At 37.7% G+C, this 21951-nt stretch overlaps 1 protein-coding gene across 2 annotated transcripts in view; it reads right to left on the bottom strand.

Moving 5' to 3' along the window:
• SPARCL1 (SPARC like 1) overlaps positions 1 to 21951 on the bottom strand; it is a 50355-nt gene that overhangs the window by 7858 nt on the left and 20546 nt on the right. For both annotated transcript variants that reach the window (XM_030313468.2, XM_030313469.1), the window contains 7 exons: positions 11716 to 11780; positions 7514 to 7690; positions 6126 to 7130; positions 4752 to 4824; positions 3705 to 3823; positions 2877 to 2997; positions 1076 to 1212 (listed from right to left, as the gene is read on the bottom strand). In XM_030313468.2, coding sequence (XP_030169328.1) covers positions 1076 to 1212; positions 2877 to 2997; positions 3705 to 3823; positions 4752 to 4824; positions 6126 to 7130; positions 7514 to 7690; positions 11716 to 11769 — 1686 coding nt within the window. In that variant the 5' untranslated portion in view covers positions 11770 to 11780. The remainder of the gene's footprint in view (positions 1 to 1075; positions 1213 to 2876; positions 2998 to 3704; positions 3824 to 4751; positions 4825 to 6125; positions 7131 to 7513; positions 7691 to 11715; positions 11781 to 21951) is intronic.

Genomic DNA, 21951 nt, shown 5'->3' with positions numbered 1-21951 from the left:
CATTCCTGTCTGGCTGCCACCCATTTCACTTTTCCTCTTTCTAGCAAAATGCCTTGAATATATTGTCTATACTTGGTGCTTCCACATCCTTCCTCCTATTCTCTTTTGAACCCTGTCACTCAAGCTTTTCTTCTCTCCAATCTGCAGAAACAGCTTCTGTCAATGTTAACTCTGTGACCACCACATGCCAAATCAGTGCTCAACTCATTCCTCATTTTACAACCTGTAAGCAGCATTTGACACAGTTAATGCACACCTTCCTTCTTGTTTAATTTTTTCTTCATAGCATGTTTCATTCCACCTGACATACCTTATATATTTGCATATTTATTTACATGTTTATATATTTGCACGTATGCTCATATTTGCAATATGTCTATAAACACACATGTGCGTGCGCGCGCGCACACACACACACACACACACACACACACTTATTTGTTCAGAGTCTGTCTCTTTTCCTAGGATGTTAGCTCATGAAGGCAGAGATTTTTCTTTGGTTCATTGCTGTATCCCCATCATGTAAATCAATTCCAGATACACAGGATGCACTCAATAGCTATTTGATGAGTGCATTTTCCCTGAGAACTTCTGGAATGAATATTCTGCACTTTTAAATCTTAATATATTACTGACATTGCAAATAAGGGATTTCTCTTATATCATAAATCTGTCTGGTCTATGAGGGCAAAAAGATGTATTAAAAATCTTTTAAATTTATTTAAATTTATTATTAGATTTAAATAATATGTTTGGGCCTGAATATATAAATGCTGAATGGAGGTTCCCTTTGCTCAACCAGGATTTGCTCTGGGGTATGAGGTGAAGAGTCCTTGCTCAGGCCACTGCCCTTTGGACAGGAATGGGGTGGTTTGGCCATGTCTCAAGCCTTGTGGCATGAATGGTGACCACTACTGTTCTGTTACTGCATGTGAACTTAGCAGGTGTGGCGAACCAAGTGGGCTCTTGCTGATATGCAGGGGGAGGTAGGCCCCCTTCTCCCCTCCACACACATACCCTTTTTCCTTAGGCTCTGTACATAGACACTTGGGTAGTTGACCTGTGGATAACTTACTTTATTTCTCTGCTTCTCATTTAGATATCCACCGTGTTCAGGGTTTGGCTCATAAAGCTGCATGAGAATATTCTTGAGCCAGTCTCTCATCCTTAGGGGAAACTGAGTCACTTCAAAGTCTGTACAAATAGGAATAGCTGTTCCAAGCAGAAAGAAAATAGATTTTAATCTTTGGATCTTACTCCTATCTTATGGCACGTCCTCATAACAGAAAGCTTAATAACATCTGGTGACTGACGGTACGCTCACTGTCCCATTGTCACAGCAATGGGTCCTTACACCTGGCGGCAAAACAGAACTGCCTGTGGTGTTTTCAAAACATACCAGATGCCAGCTTCCATTCAAAGACATTCTGATTTGATTGGTCTGGGGTAGAATGTGGGCATCAGGATGATTTAAAAGTTCCAAAAATAATTTTTTATTATTATTATTATTTTTTCTTTAAAAAAATTTTTTTTAATGTTTATTTATTTTTGAGAGAGAGAGAGAGACAGAGCATGAACAGGGGAGGGGCAGAGAGAGAGGGAGACACAGAATCTGAAACAGGCTCCAGGCTCTGAGCAGTCAGCACAGAGCCCGACGCGGGGCTCGAACTCACGGACCGTGAGATCATGACCTGAGCCAAGGTCGGACGCTTAACCGACCAAGCCACCCAGGCGCCCCCCAAAAATAATTTTGATATGCAGGTGGGTCTGAGAACCACTGCTCTAGAATCAGAAAGTTGAAATTTATAGGTGGAGGGTAGAGGCTGCAAGAACTATTTATCAGGAGAAAAGAGAAAAAAGTGGAAATTAGATTATCCTGTGGTAACAATGTTAAATCTCAGTGACTTAAAAGAACAAAAACTTTTAATTTTTTTTTAGTTTTACTGAAATGTAATATACATACAACACTGTTTAAGATGTACAGCATAATAACTTGACATCCATATGTTGTGCAATGACCACCTCACTATCACCTCACTAGCTACAAAATTTTTTTCCTTGTGATGAGAACTTTTAGGATCTACTCTTTTAGCGACTTTCAGATATACTATACAGCAGTGTTAATTACAGTCACTGTGTTGTACATTCAAGGCCAATACAAGTTGACAGGAGGGCTCTGTATACAGGACCACACATATGCTAGCTCTTAAATGCAGCTGCCCAGAACTCACATGGATGATTTTTGTTGAAATTTCACTGGACAAATCAACTCATATGGCCACATCTAACATCAAGAGGGCTGAGAAATTTAATACTCTTGTGTGTCAGGAAAGACAGGAGAACTGGAAATATTAGTAAGCACTGCTAATGTGGAGAATCACTTAGTGATAAGGAGATCCAAACACAATTGAGAGTATCTGGGGGGAAGAAGAGCATTAAAAAAAAAAAAACTTCTAGAAGAATATATTGTCATAAAACTTCTTGGCGGAGACTTAACGTACATTGGAAAAAGGACAAGTAATTTAGCAAAATTCCAATGATTCATTTCAATTATTAAGTGGTAACATTATCATAGTAATTCTGAACCCTGGCTGCACCTTAGAATTGTCTAGGTTACTTTAAAAACAAATGAAAAAGCAATGTTAAAGCCCCAACCCCGTCCAATTAAATCAGTCTCTTTTAGTTAAGGCTGGGGAATTATTCTTTTTATTTTTTTTAAGTCTCTCTAGAAGATTTTAATGAGTATCCTAGGTTCAGAACTACATTAGCCTTTTTCCATTTGCATGTGGGAGTATGTACATAGATTATTCAGATATGCATAGATTCACCCCAAATCCTCTCAGCAATGGTGGTTGGCAAGAGTGGCAGAATCTTACATTTGCAGGCTCCAAAATAATCCAGTTGTAGCTGGTGCCCTTTTTTGGTTCCCTCCAGTTTACATTTAGTAGCAAACAGATGACAGGAGCTGGCATAGGTCTGATTGTCAGTGCCACAAACCTAGGAAAGACAAGCATGAGAAAAAGCTCATGTTTCTTTAAAACTTTTTTTTGAAAAAAAATTTTAATGTTTATTTTTGAGAGAGAGAGAGAGACAGAGCATGAGCAGGGGAGGGGCAGAGAGAGAGGGAGACACAGAATTTGAAGCAGGCTCCAGGCTCTGAGCTGTCAGCATAGAGCCTGACACGGGGCTCGAACCCACGAGCCTTGAGATCATGACCTGAGCCGAAGTAGGATGCTTAACTGACTGAGCCACCCAGGTGCCCCTTGAGCTCATGTTTCTGAATGTACACTAGGAAAATACTCTGCTTCTTAAAGCTCATAGGCAGACTGATCAGTTGTGCTGAGCCAGGTAAGTGAAGTTATTAAAATCATAACTGCCTATTTGCTTAAAAAAATCAACTAAATTATACCAATGGTGATGACAATCTAGCTCTTGATAAGTTCAGTAGAATGCAAACTGCAGACTTTTCAAGGATACAGTGAGTTTTAAAATGAGTTCTGAAGATATCAATGCCATTATTACCTTTTCAAGGTACAGTTGAAATTCCTTATTTTTGCTGGCATTTGTTCCTATTCAGTATTATTTCAAGTATTAGATGATAACTTGGACATTTTTTTTTTGACAAACATTTCAATTGCAAGCCACTTTCATCCAAATCACTAACTACTTGGGGCCCCTTAGAGACTATTTTGTAGAATACTTACTTGGTCAAGGAGTTTTGTAGGAGGACAAGTCACTGAATCTTGGCAAACACAGTGGGGTTTTCCCTGTTGGTCAGCTTTACAGATGTGTCCTCTTTTACACTGGAAGTTCATGCAAGAATCTGACAGGAAAGATTGAACAGGAAGCATGAGCAAAGCTAAAATGAGTATGTAACCTCAAATTTATCTAGACATGAGCTCCATTTTCACTAATTAAAGAAAATTTGGGAAAATATTAGAAACCATTCTAATGGACATCTTAATGTTCAGATGGGACCCTCTGACATCAAACTGTGTTACACAATAGTCTAGATTTTCTGGGCAGTTTGAATTGGGAATATAAAAAGAACAAACAGCTCTTCTTGGCCTGCCTACAATGGTCACAGTCTGAAGTCTATAATTTAAGTTTGTGCGGGTAGGTCAGAAGTTAATAAGTCATGAAAATTTTGTGTTGAAATTTAAAATCTTTGTGATTGGGGTATGCCATTGGGAATTAGGTCTCAATTAAATACAGGATCTAAATTCACTAGTAAGTTATGGATTTGAGAAAAAATAAAGTAGGAGCACCTGGGTGGCTCAGTCGATTGGGTGTCCGACTTTGACTCAGGTCATGATCTCGCAGTTTGTGAGTTCAAGCCCCACAATGGGCTTGCTGCTGTCAGCACAGAGCCCACTTTAGATCCTCTGTCCCTCTCTCTCCCTGCCCACCACCCCCCCATCTCATGCTTTCTCTCTCAAAAATAAATATGACGTCAAAGAGAAAAAATAAAGTAGAATGAATTCTTCTCAGAAGCATAGGATTTAGGAAAGAAGAATTCTAGCTTTCATACTATTACAAGACTTCCAGTTTGTAAACACATTTGCCCATAGTTGTGTATAAAATGTATGCTAGAGAATGTCAACAGTTTATGAGAACATTTCTGTGGGGAGGATGTAAGAGAGGAAAAATTCTGAGAAGCAGTGACAAATAAATGATGGAATGGGGATAGCCTAATGCGGCCATTTCATTTCTTCCTTGATACAGTCATGAGCAGCTTAGCCTGGACTCACCAGTACCATGTACCATTCTGTTGTCTTCATATGAACTTTCACCTTCATTTGGTAGGCTCTCTGTTTTCTTGGCCTTTATAACAACAAGAGCAGAAGCTGAAGTTTATTTACAGGAAAGCCATTACATAATTTATATTTCCAGTGTGTGTACCTTCACAAAGCTTTTCATACCCAAATCATTTCAGATCTCAAAATGATACCAGCCATAACTGTGGAAATAGACAGTAACCCTTTGAGAATAGGAGCCATTTGTTTCGTCCTCAACTGGATTCAGTGCTGTATCTCTGGGGATTATTCAATAAAAGTTGGAACTAACATCAGGAGCAAAGCTGGGACCTCCCCTTTGGATTTTGGAATGGTAGAAATGTAGTATTATCATGTGATTCTATAGTTAAGACACAATTACATCAGTAACCTCTATGGAGCTGTTAATAAAGGTTTCTTACCAGGTTTCTAAAGTGTAATAAAACTCCTACCTTAAAATGGCAGGAGAGTTCTCAGTAATCAAGGTCACTATTGACCTTGGCCACCAAAAGCTGTGTCAAGTCCTCCTAGTGAGTGGCTGCTGGCGTTTTGCCTGAAAGCTCCAAATGATTAAGCAACCAATGACAATATGCTTCTTCCCTACTCCCACTCTGTTGCAGTTTCCTGATTATCATTTTGGTGTGTATTTACTTAAAATTGGAGCTGAAGTCTTTATTCTTTATCTTTATAGCTAAATCAACAAACATTCCTGGATTTCTTATTACATTAGAGACATTTTGCTAGACCTTGGTGATCTAACCTGAATATTACATGGCATCTACTCTTAAGACATTAGAGCAGTAGTTGTTAGTGTTTCCCATCCCTCATATCTGTCAGAATTTGCCATTTTAGTTAGCTCCAGGCACTTTCAACTGCCTGTATCTGCATCTCTGTGCCTGGAAAACCATGACATCTATTTGGCCTGCTCAAAGGACAGACTGAAAGTGCTGGGGAATTAACACCTCTCTTAGCAATTCTCAGTCTGTACAAATGCCCCAGCTCCCTCATTCTCCAAATGGGGTAATTCAGAGGAATGTGCTTTACATGGCTTTAATGATATACCTTTGATTAGCTTCCTTTCCTTCCTGATATCATGTCCCATTCCTCTTTGTTCCCTGAACTTCTCAAATAAACTACTTAAATCCAGGCTCTGCTTCTAGGGGAACCCAAATAAAATAGGCACTTTCAGCCTGGTGATGGAGAGCAGAGGAAAATAAATAATTTTAATACATTTTAGTAATGTACTGGTAGAGATAGGCACGGGAGACTGAGAGCACAGAGAAAGGTCATGGCTATTTCTTTATAAAGCTAAGTGCTCTATCAGACAAGCATCAATGTAAAGAATCTCACCCCTTGGTATTCTCCAGGTTCACTGGCATCTACATTCCCATTTTCACGTGCTCTTTCTTTTTCTCTTTCTCTTTCCTCTTCATATTTGAGGTGATAGAAAATGGACTGAGATCTTTCAGCCTCCATGAAGGCCTCACTTGGGATGAATTCGTAGTCATCAGTTGCATCGTGTCTGGGATCATCATCACCATCATCATTAGCCCCATGATTTCTGGGCATGGTGTTACCATCACCAGTAGGCTCCACGAGCAAAGCCTCAGAAACAGTCTTTTTATCCATCTCCTCATGGTTGCTGGTAACTTCAGGTTTTTCTTCTTGGCTCTGCCATTCAGCATCTTGGCTGTGCTTAGTAATTTTTGATGCACTTTCTTCTTCCATTTCTGCATTGGAACTGTCCTCTTCTTGTTCTTGGTTACCCTGCTCAAATTCAGCTTTCTGCATTTTGCTTACTTCAGTTGGTTCACTGGACTTTCCCAAAACATCATCAGATTTGGTACTATTTTCATCCTCCTTGCTATTAGAATGCTCCTTGGGAAATTCTCTCTCCCTTTCTTCATTATTGTTGTGGGTACTGACTTCACCTGGCTCTTCTTCCCCTTCCTCTTCTCCATTGGGGATATTTGGATCCTGCTCTTGGTTTCCTTGATCATTTACATCTTGGCTATGTTTGTTGCTCCTGTTCAACTGAGAATGTAATTCATTCATTGGTTGTTCTTGTTTTTTTTCTGTTTTTGTGATGCTTTCTTGTTGGTTAATATCTACAATGGAACTAATATTAGGAGCAAGGAAATCAATGTTCTCTGGGCGTTTTTTCTTTTGAGGCTCATTCGTATCTTCTTTTAGGTCCAATGTACCTTCAGATGGTATGTACTCCACATTCTCACTTAAGTCACTTTCACTCTCCTCTTCATCCTGTAACCCGAGCTCTTGGCTATAACTCTGGTCCTGATCTGCTGACTGGTCCTGGCTTTCCTCCTTTGGCTTTAGTACTGAAGATTTTTCAGCCTTACAAGAAAAAAAGTTTACTCTTGAAACAATTGGTAATGGAATATCTACATCATATTTTAATTCATAAGCTAACCTTTAGTGTTCATTATTTTTTTCACATAATATCAGGTAAACTCATATACAATGTTCCTCACACTTTATAGTTGCAAGTTTATAACCTGAATTTGAATTCTGTGGTATGAAATTATATAGCACCTTGGCCAAAGGCATAAAACTCACTAATTTTCACAGTCCTTTTGATAATTGGAGATCACTGATACGATAATCATCTTTTAAAAATTAAGCTGAGGTGAGAATGAGGTAATATCCTTAACTATGCTTTGAAATTGAGACCTTTGGAAAAATTTTAAATTATAATCGCATAACCATGTTACTTTTACCTTATGGTCGGGATGGTCTTCTACAGGCACTGCAATTTCCTTTTCATTTTCTGCATCTTCAACCCTTAACATGGGGATTGCAGTGTTGTTAGGTGTTACTAACACTTCAGCCTGTTGGATGGAACTCAAGGAATCAGCAGTTGGTTTTGGATGATTAGACAGGAACCTTGCATTTGTCTGAAAAAAAGTAGAAATTGGCTCATGTTATTCACGTCTAGATGCTGATGTCTAAAATTTCTAGCTACTCCTTTATCGTCATCATTCTTAGTAGCACTATGGTTCATACATCACATCAATTAAAAAATACTCTCTAGAATTTTTAAGAATACAAGCAAATGGCTAGATTATAATCTTAGGTGAAAACAGACTCCCAAACATATTTAAGAAAAAGTTATGTATGCAGAGACTGGGTGAAAATAGAGCAAAGATTATTTCAATAATTGTCACCTTTGAGGTTTGGAATTATTTTCTGTGCTTTTCAAACTTAAAAAACATTCATACTCTATAATTTTAAGAACTGTTGTTAGCAGAAAGTCAAAGTCAAATTAAATTTACCAAAGATATAACTCTGTACATTTTCTTTTTAAATTTTTATTTAAATTCTAGTTAGTTAACATACAGTGCAACATTCATTTCAGGAGAATCTGGTGATTCATCACTTATGTACAACACCCATTGCTCATCATAAGTGCCCTCCTTAATACCCATCACCCATCTAGCCCATCCCACACCCACCTGCCTCTAGCAATTCTCAGTTTTTTCTCTATAGTTAGGAGTCTCTTATGGTTTTTCTTTCTTTTTTTTTCTCTTCCCATACGTTCATCTGTTTTGTTTCTTAAATTCCACATGAGTGAAATCATAGGGTATTTGTCTTTCTCTGACTGATTTATTTCACTTAGCATAATACACCGTAGCTCCATGCATGTTGTTGCAAATGCCAAGATTTTATTTTTTTTTGATGGCCGAGTAATATTCCATTGTATATATAAACCACATCTTCTTTATCCATTTATCAGTCTATGGACATTTGAGCTCTTTCCATAGTTTGGCTATTGTTGATAATGTTGCTATAAACATTGGGGTGCATGTGTCCCTTCGAATCAGTCTTTTTGTATCTTTTGGGTAAATACCTAGTAGTGCAGTTACTGGATCATAGGGTAGTTCTATTTTTAAATTTTTGAGGAACCTCCATATAATTTTCCATAGTGGTTGCATCAGTTTGCATTCCTACCAATAGTGCAAGAGGGTTCCCCTTTCTACACATCCTTGCCAATACCTGTTGTTTCTTGTGCTGTTAATTTTAGCCATTCTGACAGATGTGAGATGGTATCTTATCATAGTTTTGATTTGTATTTCCCTGTGATGAGTGATATTGAGCATATTTTCATATGTCTGTTAGTCATCTGGATGTCTTGTTTGGACAGATGTCTATTCATGTTTTCTGCCCATTTCTTAACCGGATTATTTGTTTTTTGGGTGTTGAGTTTGAGAAGTTCTTTAACATTGTACATTTTCCTAAGTTAAATTTTTAAAAAAAAATTTTTTTTTTCAACGTTTATTTATTTTTGGGACAGAGAGAGACAGAGCATGAACGGGGGAGGGGCAGAGAGAGAGGGAGACACAGAATCGGAAACAGGCTCCAGGCTCTGAGCCATCAGCCCAGAGCCTGACGCGGGGCTCGAACTCCCGGACTGCGAGATCGTGACCTGGCTGAAGTTGGACGCTTAACCGACTGCGCCACCCAGGCGCCCCTCTTAAGTTAAATTTTAAGTATTCACTGATAAATAGCAGAAAAGATTTAAACCTTATTAAATATTTATTTTCTTAACACTAGCAGCCTTATATTCATCAAGAAATCTTATGATAAATAATTTAACATAGAACTAATTCAAAAACTGTGTGAAATAGTACACTAAGTCTAGTTAGGAAGAACAGCAATGGAGTATTATTTCAACTAGAAGCATGGCTCTATTTCTAGCAAGACTGAAGGCATACATGAAGAACTGGCAGTGATACATGATGGAGAAGTTTAACAACTGACCTAGAGATTAAAGATCTTCCTTCAAGTCTTGACTCTATCAGCTATCTATCTGTCATTTGACGAATTGTGAATCCTACCCTATCATCTGTCAAGGTGAAGTGAGCAGAAATATCAAGATAAGTTTATGTATATTAGTCGTTTGTAAATTATAAAGTAACCAAGTGAAAACTGACTATTGCTAGAAGTAATATCCTACAGTGGTAATACTATGAACTGTCCAATACTGTAAGCAGGTATTCACTACAAATCTTTCTTACAGAGATGCTAAGGATACTCATGTCAGGCAGATCGAGGTATAAGTACAAAACCAGATTTTATTTGCATTGACTTGTCTTTACTCTATTAGCACATTCTGTTGTACCAACTGTATAATATAAGGAAAGACATGGAGTTCAGGGTTCATTTTAGATGTGGTTTGCTCTCTTGCTTATCACCTTTTCAACTAAAAGGAGTAATAACATTTGAAAAAGTTTCCAAAGAAGCCATTTGTAAGGGAGAAAGGATAAAGAATGGTGGCCAGTTTGGCAGGTTTCCAGCAAGGGCATTATGGAAGGCAAGGGATGGAGGAGATTTTCGGCTTATTAGTAGAGAACTGCTCCCCCCTGCACCCTTCCTCCTCTGCTCTCCCTCTCCAAGCTGAAAGAAATGCAGAAGGACAGCAGCTTATCTTCTTTCAGAAATTTTCTGCAATCAAACTCTGTTTTATTATTATTCCCACATCTATAACACCATACCCTCTGGAAATGTGTGGAATCCCTGAACCACACAGAATCCACTTACTTCTGTACAATTCAGTCAATCTGGGAAAATGACACAAGATTTGTAAGAGGTAAACCCTATGGGAAGATATTTAGCTTTTCAGTGTTTGACTGGATCTACATAACAAATTGTCCCCAAAAGAAAACCTTTAAAATGTGTCTATATGTAGATGTGTTATTCAAACATTTGGTTCAAAAGCATTTTTGATGCCTGTTTATATACTGGGCAACAGCTGCAAGGGAAAACACATTTTTAGGAGAAAACAGTGGGTCTGTGGGAGCTTCTTTCTGTGCTGAACATAATTTATCCCACTTTTGTAATTGCAGAGGACATGTATAATTTCAGCTGGAATAGCTCCAGCTACTAAAGCACAATTCCTAGGAGTGGTCATAAATTCTGTTTTCTAAGAAATGCTTGGTCTGGGTGGCATGATGCTGGTCTTTGCGGACACATCTGTCAACCAAATGTTAGCCACCAGCTATCCAAAAAACAAGGACAAAATCTTAGACATAGTAGAGACGGAGGAAGAGAAGGGATGAGAAAAATTACTTTGTCTATTTAAAGGAGATTGATTCCTCCATTTGGCAAAAAAGAAAAAAAAATGGCATAAATCCTTTAGCTTGATTATGGATGATATGGATCATTTGGGAGACATCTACATGATCATCCAAGCCATTAAAAACAACATTAAAACAACAACAATAATAACTTTCAGGTTATTTTAAGGCTGCTGACATGGTCTCAAATGATTCTGATTTGTGTGTGTCTGATTTACTGCTGTGTGAATGGTGGTGCCAGGATATCTGATCGTGAAGAAAAGAATGTTCTAGTTCTGTCTATTATCAGCATGTTTGCTTGGAAAGTACCCCCTCCCCAACCACCCCCAAGGACGAGTTAGGAGCCAATATATGATTATCATACCATTTCCTGGCCCTAACCCACTGGTTCTTGTTTTATTACAGACTCAGAATTGATCAGCCAGTATATATTTGATCTTGAAGAAAATGCTGCTAAAGAGTATGGGTGTGCATTCCCAAGACTTCTCATACTAATTTCTTAGGTTTCTCATACTAAGTGATAAACTTCCAAAGGAAAATTTATTTCTTCCCATTCTCTTTGGCATTTGGGTCCTGGAAGATCCCCTTTCTAATAAATTATAATCAACATTTTCAGATTTATATTTATTGTATCTTGTAGAATCTGGTAGTTCTGAAGGAAATATTCTTTCAGAAAGTATTTTATATCAATATTTTGAGTCATTCATTCTCTGCTTGGGAAAAAATAATATTAAAACAAAAAAGAGAATTTCAAACCACTATATAAACACATTTTCTTTTAAATGGAGGATTTCTAAATTAAATGTAGGAAGGAGAGATGTAATAACAGAAAAAAGGGTATTTACCGGTATTGCAGTTGCAGTTCCCAAAATGTATAGGAGAAAAACTACAGTCTTCATGCTTTCTAGGCCTGTGAACGAAGAAGATAATTAGCAGTGGTGGGTAAAAGTTTCCTTGTGAAAAATTAAAAGATAATCTTCTTAGCAAATAATGAGCTTGATACTGACCTTTGTATTTAAACTCGATTACTGTCTTTACAGTAATGCCTTTACAGACATGTGAACTAACATGTCTGGAAAGACGGATTTAATGACAGTTTTTATCCAGTTGTGTCTGTGAGAATGACTCCTTGATTTTTTGGCCCAGCTGTGTTTGGGCAGCACCTATCTCTGTTTTTGACTGTGTTTCCATGAATAAAGATGCTATGCAGATTTAAGTCTTAAGATTTGTGAGTGTTCACAGTAAAGATAAAATTGACAAAGTGAAGTAATATAGTTTGTCAGGTTGGGATAAAATAGCCTGCCTCTTTGGTGGTGGAGAAACCCATACATTCAATGCAGAGTTTTAGGAATGAGACATTGTACTGCCTAAAGTGGTCATCAATGTTCAGCTAATTTATAAGTCTCACATTGCAATCTGTGGGTTGGTGGTGGCCTACAGATGGGTTTGGTTTGGCAGGCACTGTGTATTTTATTTTATTTTATTTTAATTTAATTTAATTTTATTTTATTTTATTTAATTTTAATTATTATTTTAAGTTTATTTATTTTGAGAGAGAGAGCGAGTGAGTGAGTGAGCGAGCAGGAGGGGAGCGGCAGAGAGAGATGAAGACAGAGAATTCCAAGCAGGCTCCATGCTGTCAGCACAGAGCCCGACATGGGGCTCAAACTCACGAACCGTTAGATCATGACCTGAGCCAAAACCAACAGTTGGACACTTAACTGACTGAGCCACTGAAGTGTCCCAAAGCATTGTGTATTTTAAACTAGCATTTTAAAATTCAGAGGTTTCATGCAAAAACTCAGATTTGCAGTTTCTCTTGAACCAGTGGGCCTTTTAGCAACAAAAGGTCTTCATGGCAAAGCCGGCTGGTTCTGAGTAGAGACTGTCCTTTGTAAGGGATGCTGGCATTTGTACCTGGTCTGTTTCACTTGTTATTTGCCTCGAATTTGAGTTTCGTTTGTTCCAAATGAACTTTTTCAGTTTAGAGATGAGGCAAGCAAGGCTCAAAGAGGCTAAGTAAATTGGCCTCCAGGGGAATTTTCTTAAAAGGAGTGAGCTGTATACATTTCTCTGCAGAGTATCTCTAAGCCTAGTAGTCCAACTCCCACTGGTATTAGGAACAGAGTTTTTAGTCTTTAAAAGAGATTCTCTGGATCGCCTAGAAATAGATGTCTCTTTTTAAGTTATTTTTTGCAATCATAGTTTTATACATAAATGTATAAATCTATAGAGCTTTAAAAAATATTTTAAGGTTTATAAAGAAAGTGAGTTCTCCTACTGAAATAGAAATATGTGTATATTTCTAAACAAATACTTAAATGGATATTTAAAATAAATATATATTTAAAAATACATTAATGTCAAACATTCTGTGATTTAATACTGTAACAGCTATCACTTCACACACACACACACACACACACACACACACACACACAAATGGTCCCTTCCTAAAATAATTACATCACAATTGCTATTTAAATCACTATTTAACATTTATGACAATGTGCATACTCTTCATAGCTGAGTCAACTAGTAATTTCCTGTGTTGAATCATACTTACATTTATTTCTTGAACAATATTGTGTTTTGTCTGGCCCTAGAAATTGCCTCCTCTTTTAATGTACTTTTCCAGGTACATTTATTCTTCCCAAATTGTCCAACAAAATTTAAAAGTTCATTTTAATATGCTAACAACAACGACTACCACAACAGAACAACAACAACAAACCCATAGGGGATCCCCAAGCCCCATTTTCCTCACAGACATGTCCCTCCCAGGTGTTGGCTCTCTTGCTCCATTTGACAGAAGCCCCCCTCCCCCCCCTCCCCAAGCAGCTACCCTGCTTTCCTCCTGGGATCTCTAGTTACCACCACCCTGGGGATCCCCCTTGCTCTTTTCTTGTGTTTGAGTTCTTGCTTCCTGGATCCCATATATTTTTCTATCTTGGTGTTCTCCCTCATTTTTATGGAGCACATACTCTAGAAGCTTCCTGAGAAACAGTATATAGGAGACAAAAGTTTTGAGACTCTGCATAGCAAGAAAACATGAGTATTTCATCCTTCACTTGATAGTTTGACCGGATATAGAATTTTAGATTAGAAAAATTATTTTAACGTTTATTTATTTTTGAGAGAGATAGACAGAGAGTGAGAGCAGGGTAGAGGCAGAGAGAGGGGGGGGGGGGAACAGAGTTTCCAAAGCAGTCTCTGCTGCTGAGAACAGAGAGCTTCATGAGCAACTTCAACTCATAAACCATGAGACCATGACCTGAGCCAATGCTTAACTAACTGAGCCACCAAGCTGCTTCTAGATCAATTTTTTTTTTCTCAGAATTTCAAAACATGATCCATTTTCTTTAGTTTCTGGTGTTGCCAGTAAGAGCACCAGTGTTGGTTTTTCCCATTTTTTAAAAATGAGAACTGTTTTTTTTTCTTTCTGTAAGCTTTTAAGTTTTTGTCCCAAGTTTTAATATTTCTCTCTAGTATTTTAAAATATTACCAAAAAAACACACCAAAAAACCCCAAAAAATAAAATATTACAATATCTGCCTTAATTTGAATCCTTTTAAATTTACTTTAGGCACTCATTAGTCTCTTTGAATTTGGAAATTCAACTGTTCTGAGAGATTTTAATATGTAATTCTTTGATAATTTTTGTCCCTCTAGTTTTTTGTATTTTCTTTCTGGAATTCATAATAGTTAAATGTCGACTTTTGGGATTGGTTTTCTAATTTACTTACAGTTTTTGTTCTTTTTTTCCATGGTTATATTATTTTTGGAAACTTCCTTAATCTTTTTTTTTTCCTTAATCTTTTTTAAAAAAATTTAAACGTTTATTTATTTTTGAGACACAGAGAGAGAGACACAGCATGAGCAGGGGAGGGGCAGAGAGAGAGGGAGACACAGAATCTGAAGCAGGCTCCAGGCTCTGAGCTGTTAGCACAGAGCCCGATGCGGGACTGTGAGATCACGACCTGAGCTGAAGTGGGCTGCTTAATCGACTGAGCCACTCAGGCGCTCTGGAAACTTCCTTAATTTTATCTTTCATCTCTACTATTGGTTTTTTAAACATTTTTTAAACATATTAAAAACATTTCAAACATTTTTAAACTTTCAATTTCTGATTTCCTGATGTTCCCCTCTTTAATATTATCCTCTTCTGTTTTCATTAGTGTGATATATACTCTTATCTTTTTGAGGATATTAATTAAATATTTTAAAATTTTCCTTTGAGTCCTGCATTTTCTGTTTCCATATTATCCCAGTTTTTCTTGTATATTTTGGTCTTTGATTTTTATGTTAAAAGCTTTTCTCGAATGTCCAATGTCTTTGGTTGTATGGTAATATTTAGTAGCAAGTCACTACACAGCCAGTTAGACATTTCATGGGCAGGGCTTGACACCTTGGAGAGCTACCTTGGAGGGGCTGAGATAGGAACCTAACATTTTTGATGTGGTGCCCTCAATGTCATTGTCAGATTTTTGTTCTTGGAGAGATTTTTTTTTCTAGAGAAGATCTCCATACCTCCAACCCCAGGGAGTGGGTAAAAGCCTGGTTGCTACATTCTGTGAGGTGTAGGAGTGAAGGGACTGGAGGTCTCTCAGTGCAATATACTGACTCTCACTCCCCAGATTTCTGTATGGCACCATATCCTCCCCCATCCCCACCGCCTGTCCCTGTGGTGCCTATCTAGAGCCCAGGACCAGAGAATAACCTTCCCTTTTCGTTAAGGTTGAAATGGGGAGTCCTCTGGCAGTAGACACAGAAGGAAAGATCTGACATCTGTTTATCTGACAGGCTTTCCATCAGTCCTCCTGGTTTCAACCTCTCCCCTTACCTCAACTTTCAAATGACCTGGTACTTCCAATTCTTGAAACTTTTCTGGGTTTTGCAGTGTGAACTGTCTTCTTTGTCTATGGTACCCTTCTCTGAAAATCCTTAGATTTAAGCTTTCCCTATTCTTCCAACTGCTTGCTACCTTCTAAAAATTTGCTGGAATCTTTTATCTTGTCACCTCCTCTTTTTTCTTTGTTATTGTGAGTTTATATTATTATTTCTCTTTTTCTATCATTATACTGGAATTTTAGCAGGGAGTGGCAATATGTTTCATTACCCCATTTCAGTTTTTTAAATCTTTATTTTTGAGAGAGAGAGAGAGAGAGAGAGAGAGAGATAGCAAGTGGAGGAGGGGCAGAGAGAAGAGGGAGATGCAGAATCTGAAGCAAGCTCCAGGCTCTGAGCTGTCAGCACAGAACCTGACGCAGGGCTCAAATGCATGAACCACAAGATCATGACCTGAGCCGAAGTCAGATGCTTAACCAGCTGAGCCACCCAGCACCCCTTCATTACCCCATTTAACCAACAGATTATTTCCATTTCTTCATCAGATTTATATCCCCATTACTACCACTACTACTGTTATTACTGCTGCTGCTGCTGCTGCTTCGAGGACACATAGGAATTACTATGGGTCTGTGTTCTAACTTCGCTAACAAATAAAGATTTTATTGAAGAAAAGGAGCCTACAGGTAATAGCACAGACTTCCTTATCATGTTAGAAAAAATAAAAACACTCTTTCACCTATCCTCCTATTCAAACCCCCGAGGGTGGGCTGCCCAGACTAGGGAACAGTGTGTTGGAAGAACGGAGATTAAGTCTTGGGGGAAAAACTCAAATCACATATAACCTTATAACACCTTAAAAAAACTAATCAATTCCATGTTTAATGAAAGTAACATGTACTCAGCTTGGAGACTTAAATTTAATTCCTCTAATGGATCCCTCTGAAAATGACTGTACATAATGTCAGAAACTCAGAATACTGACAGTGGCATGTGTGTTCCATTTATATCTTGAAATAAACATTTAGAACTAGTAATGATGTGTAACAAATACTGGAAGTTTATATTATCAAAGTGCCTTGTGTTTATCAAACAGATTTACAAATGAGATATTATCTTATTTGACCTTTGCAACAACCCCATGAAGTGGGAGATGAAGAACAGGACTAGAAAGGCTATGACAGGATAGGCTGGAAGTTGGAAAGATGTTAAGAAGGGAATCGGGCTCAAACTGAGCTTTCCTGGCTCCAGCTCTGGTGCTTTTGTAGCAATTTTGCAAATAAAGACCTCTACTTTACCTCTTACACACAGATGTAGGGAAGGAGGAAAAACAAAAAAAACAAAAAAACTTCTGAACAGTACTGGGAAAAATTTGGAATTCACTTTGAGTTTTTAAACAAAGCATTCCAAAATGTTAAGGTTTAAGATTTTGCATACTTAGTAAATACATTTTTTTGTGTTGAGGAAAAAAAGTCTTATCATAGAAAGTTGGTTGGGTTATTTGATATCAAAAGTCCCTTTCAATGCTTTTTTAGTTGAAACAAGGCAAAAACATAGAAATTCAATTTCCTTTGAATGAAGAACATGTTTAAATAAAAATATATAGCAACTCCCTCTACCCCACATTCTAACACTTCAGGGATATTGAAAAACACCTTGGAATCAAAAAAAGCATGTAACTGTCAGGAGAGCTGAATTCTGGCTCCAACACTGTTCTTAACTGGCTAAGAGGCCTTGGATAGCTTACCCTTTCTTAGATACAATTTCCTTAAGTGATGAACAATGAAGCAGATGACCTTGATGATCCTTTAGCTTTAGTATTTTATAATTCTAAAATTGAAGATAATTCTATGAATTTCATGAACCATAAACTGCTGCTTTTTTCTGTAAACTACTAAATCCACTGAAAATATATTCATGATTTTATTGTATCAAAATTAAATATATTATATTATGGTATTTACTGCTTTGAACATATAAGTGGTATCTATTTCCTATCTTTATTACTGATGATAATTTAAAATATTTTATTCTCTCAGTGAATGCTAATGTAAAAAGTCATTGAAAAATGCAGTTTCCTTCCTCCATATTCAGAATTTAGCATTCATTCATTTTATCAGATTTATGAAACTAAATCGTTTATATTTTATTAAAAAAATTTAAAAAAATTTTTTAAGGTTTATTCATTTTTTAGAGACAGAGACAGAGCATGAGTTGGGGAGGGGTAGAGAGAGAGGGAGACACAGAATCCAAAGCAAGGCTCCAGGCTCTGAGCTGTCAGCACAGAGCCTGATGCGGGCCTCAAACCCACTTGTGAGATCATGACCTGAGCTGAAGTCGGACGCTCAAACAACTGAGCCACCCAGGTGCCCCTATTTAAAAAAATTTTTTAATGTTTATTTATTTTTGAGAGAGAGAGAGAGAGACTGGGAGAGGGTAAGAGAGAGAGGGAGACACAGAATCTGAAGCAGGCTCCAGGTTCTGAGCTGTCAGCACAGAGCACGATGTGGGGCTCGGACCCATGAAACGTGAGATCATTATCTGAGCTGGAGTCAAAAGCTTAACTGACTGAACCACCCAGGCGCCCCTATAATCATTTATATTTTAGATCAGCCTATACTGTTTAATAGAATAGTTTTGGAAAACTGTAAAAATATAAAAGAGTACAGTTTAAAAAAATAGTACATTTAGTGCAGGGATTCTTTATCTTGGCACTGTAAACATTTTGGGTGGGTAATTCTTTGTGGTATGTAGGATGTTTACAGTATCCGTAACTTCTACCCACTAGATATCATAGCAAGTCCCCTCTTCTACCCACTAGATATCATAGCAAGTCCCCTACCTGCCACCAGCTATGACAACCAAAAATGTCTCCAGATATTGCCAAGTATCTCCTGACGATAAAATTGCCCTGAGAACTACTAGTTTAGTAGAAGGGGAATGGTGCTTTGGTGCTTTGCCGACTATGTGATCTTTGGCAAATTACTTAAGCCTCTAAGCCTCAAATTCCCCATCTAGAAAGGGGATAATGTCTGTGATGGTTAATTTTATGTGACAACTTGACTGGGCTGCAGGATGTCCAGATATGCCGTTAAACATTATTCCTGGGTATGCCTGTGAGGTTGTTTCCAGGAGATATTGGCATGTCTATAGTATATCTATAGCATATCTATAGCAGATCTATAGCATAGATCTATAACATATCTATGCTAATACGGCATACGCTATCTAATTCAGTTTTGTGAAGATTAGAAGAAATAATAGTTGTAAAACTGCCTGATACCCAGGACACTCAATACATTTTTATTATTTTTTCTCTCTTCTTTCATAAAAGTCAAATTGTGATTCTTTTTATTTTTGAAGGAAATAAATTGTTTATTAAACCAAGAACCATAAAATACCCAGGAGTAGACCTAACCAAAGATGTGAAAGATCTGTATGCTGAAAACTATAGAAAGCTGATGAAGAAAATTGAAGAAGGTACAAAGAAATGGAAAAACATTCCATGCTCAAAGATTGGAAGAATAAATATTGTTAAAATGCCAATACTACCCAAAGCAATCTACACATTCAAATTGTGAATCTTGAATAAACAACTCAGAGCCTCAGAAAATAATATAAGTTTTGCTGTGAGGTCAGAATATTTTTCCAGTGGAATATTTAAAGTCTCTTTTGCCTACACATTTACCAAAGTTCCTTTTAACTTCAGTTTTTCCTACATTCATCACAAATGACAATGAAATTAGGCTAAGAGACTGTTACCACATTTTCTTATAAATAAAGAGTAAGCAAGAATCATCAAAAGTGTTGTGGGTTTCAAGACTAATTTCCTTTGATTTTAGTTTTTATAGCAATATGTATAGTTAAATTTGAGAAAACATTGCCCTTTAACTTGATCATAGGATCTCATAAATTCCCTTCACTTTCTTGAATCTAATGCAGCTGAATGAATCAAGAAGAAACACATGTCCAGTTGGCCATAATGTGCATCACTCATTCACTCTTTTATCCATTAAGTGCTTACTAGACATTGCCTAAGCACAAGGCCACATAGTTGTTGTTTTTTTTAATGTTTATTTATTTTTGAGAGAGAGAGAGAGAGAGAGAGAGAGAGAGAGAGAGCAAGCAGGGGAAGGGCAGAGAGAGAGGGAGACAGAATCCCAAGCAGGCTCCATACCATCAGCACAGTGCCTGATGCAGGGCTTGAACCCACGAACCATGAGATCATGACCTGAGCCCAAACCAAGAGTTGGATGCTTAACCGACAGAGCCAACCAGGCACCTCTGTTTTTTTTTTTTTTTTTATGTTCATTTTTGAGAGACAGAGAGAGATAGAGATTGAGCGGGAGAGGGGCAGAGAGAGAAAAAGAGAGAGAGAGAGAGAGACAGAATCTGAAGCAGAATCCAGGCTCTGAGCTGTCAGCACAGAGCCTGCCGCAGGGCTTGAACCCACAAACCATGAAATCATGACCGGAGCCGAAGTTGGATGCTCAACAGCATGAGCCACCCAGGTGCCCCTACAAGGCTACAAAGTTTCTGTTTGAAGAGTTAAAAAGGAGGAAATCAAGGAAATCAATGATTTAGTATAGTGTGATGTCTACCTAATGCAACAGAAACAGAGATAAGAAGCATTTAAAATTAGATAGTTAATATTACTAACATTTACTAAGTCTTAGGTGCTAAGTTATAGACACTGCTCTGAGGGCTTTGCACATAATACCTCTTTAATCTTCACAATGATCTTATGAAATAGCATTTTGTTTTCATCATTTTACTAGTAAGGAAAATAAGGTTAAATAACATGTTCATGGTTACACAAGTGGCAGAGCCATATTTGAGACCTGGCTGTTTAGTTTTATGTCTGTGTTCTTAACTACTATGCTAATTTGCTCTTCTATAGAAAAAGCTTTCAGAGAAAGTAATTCTTGACCTGATATTTGGAAAACCAATCAGTGGTAGTTTGCTGTCTGAAAGATGGAAAGAACCCGGAGAGTCGAAACAGTATAGATGAAGGTCCAGGGACATGATAGCAAACATTTGAGTCACTAGGGTGTTAATAGGGGAAGTAGAAGGAGATAAGGCTTAGAAACAAGGCAAATCTTTGTGCTTTAAACAAGGAATTCCAATTAAAAAGCTATGAAGTCTCAATGGATGACTGTAAGCTGGGGAGTGGTATAATCAGGTTTGTATGTTAAAGAGGGAGACAGACCAATGTGGAGACAGACCAGTACAAAGACTTACTAAAATGAAATTGCAATATCACAGTGAGAAGTGGACAGACCTTTAAATTTTGGCTGTGGTCTTGGAAATGGAGAAGGGATAGATCCAGCTTGTACTGTCTTGTGAGAGCCAACTGTTAAATTTCTAGGAGTACTGGGAACTATTAAACAAAGCCACCACTAAAAATTACATTATATACACTTAATTATATTAAAAACAAAGGAAATAAATATTCAAAACTCATCACTTCATACTCATTTTACTACATTTTGCTGTTACTTACTCTCAAGGTTATTTATGCCTGTTATATCTGTAGGTGAAAATATTTTATAATGTGTGCTACCATGCATCTCTTCCCAGTTCTGTTCAGTGATGTCATGTCTGACATCAGTAGCTTGAAAACAGCCATGGTGGGATGATTATAACATGAAAATCATCAAATGCCACCCAACAATCTCTCTATCCCCACCCCATCCTGCCCAAAGCTGGTTATTAAACATTTACCACTGGAGACTTCTGAGAACTATTTAAAGGCAGAACAGATAAGCATTAATGACCAATTGGACACTGTGGGAAGAAGAGAAGGAAAAGTCTTGGGTTATCACATTTATAATTTGGGCAGCTGGGTAAATTTATCACCAAGCTAAGGGATTATAAGAGAAGGATCTGGTTTTATTTTTGTTTTTTAACTTTTTAATGTTTATTTATTTATTTATTTATTTTTTTTTTTTTAATTTTTTTTTCAACGTTTATTTATTTTTGGACAGAGAGAGACAGAGCATGAATGGGGGAGGGGCAGAGAGAGAGGGAGACACAGAATCGGAAACAGGCTCCAGGCTCTGAGCCATCAGCCCAGAGCCCGACGCGGGGCTCGAACTCACGGACTGCGAGATCGTGACCTGGCTGAAGTCGGACGCTTAACCGACTGCGCCACCCAGGCGCCCCTAATGTTTATTTATTTTTGAGAGAGAGAGAGAGAGAGAGAGCGAGCGAGCATGAGTAGGGGAGGGGCA

Source organism: Lynx canadensis, chromosome B1, assembly GCF_007474595.2.
Source record: "Lynx canadensis isolate LIC74 chromosome B1, mLynCan4.pri.v2, whole genome shotgun sequence".
NCBI classification, from domain to species: Eukaryota; Metazoa; Chordata; class Mammalia; order Carnivora; family Felidae; genus Lynx; species Lynx canadensis.
The sequence above is the reverse complement of the archived record's forward strand: the minus strand, read 5'-3'. Positions and strand labels throughout refer to the sequence as shown.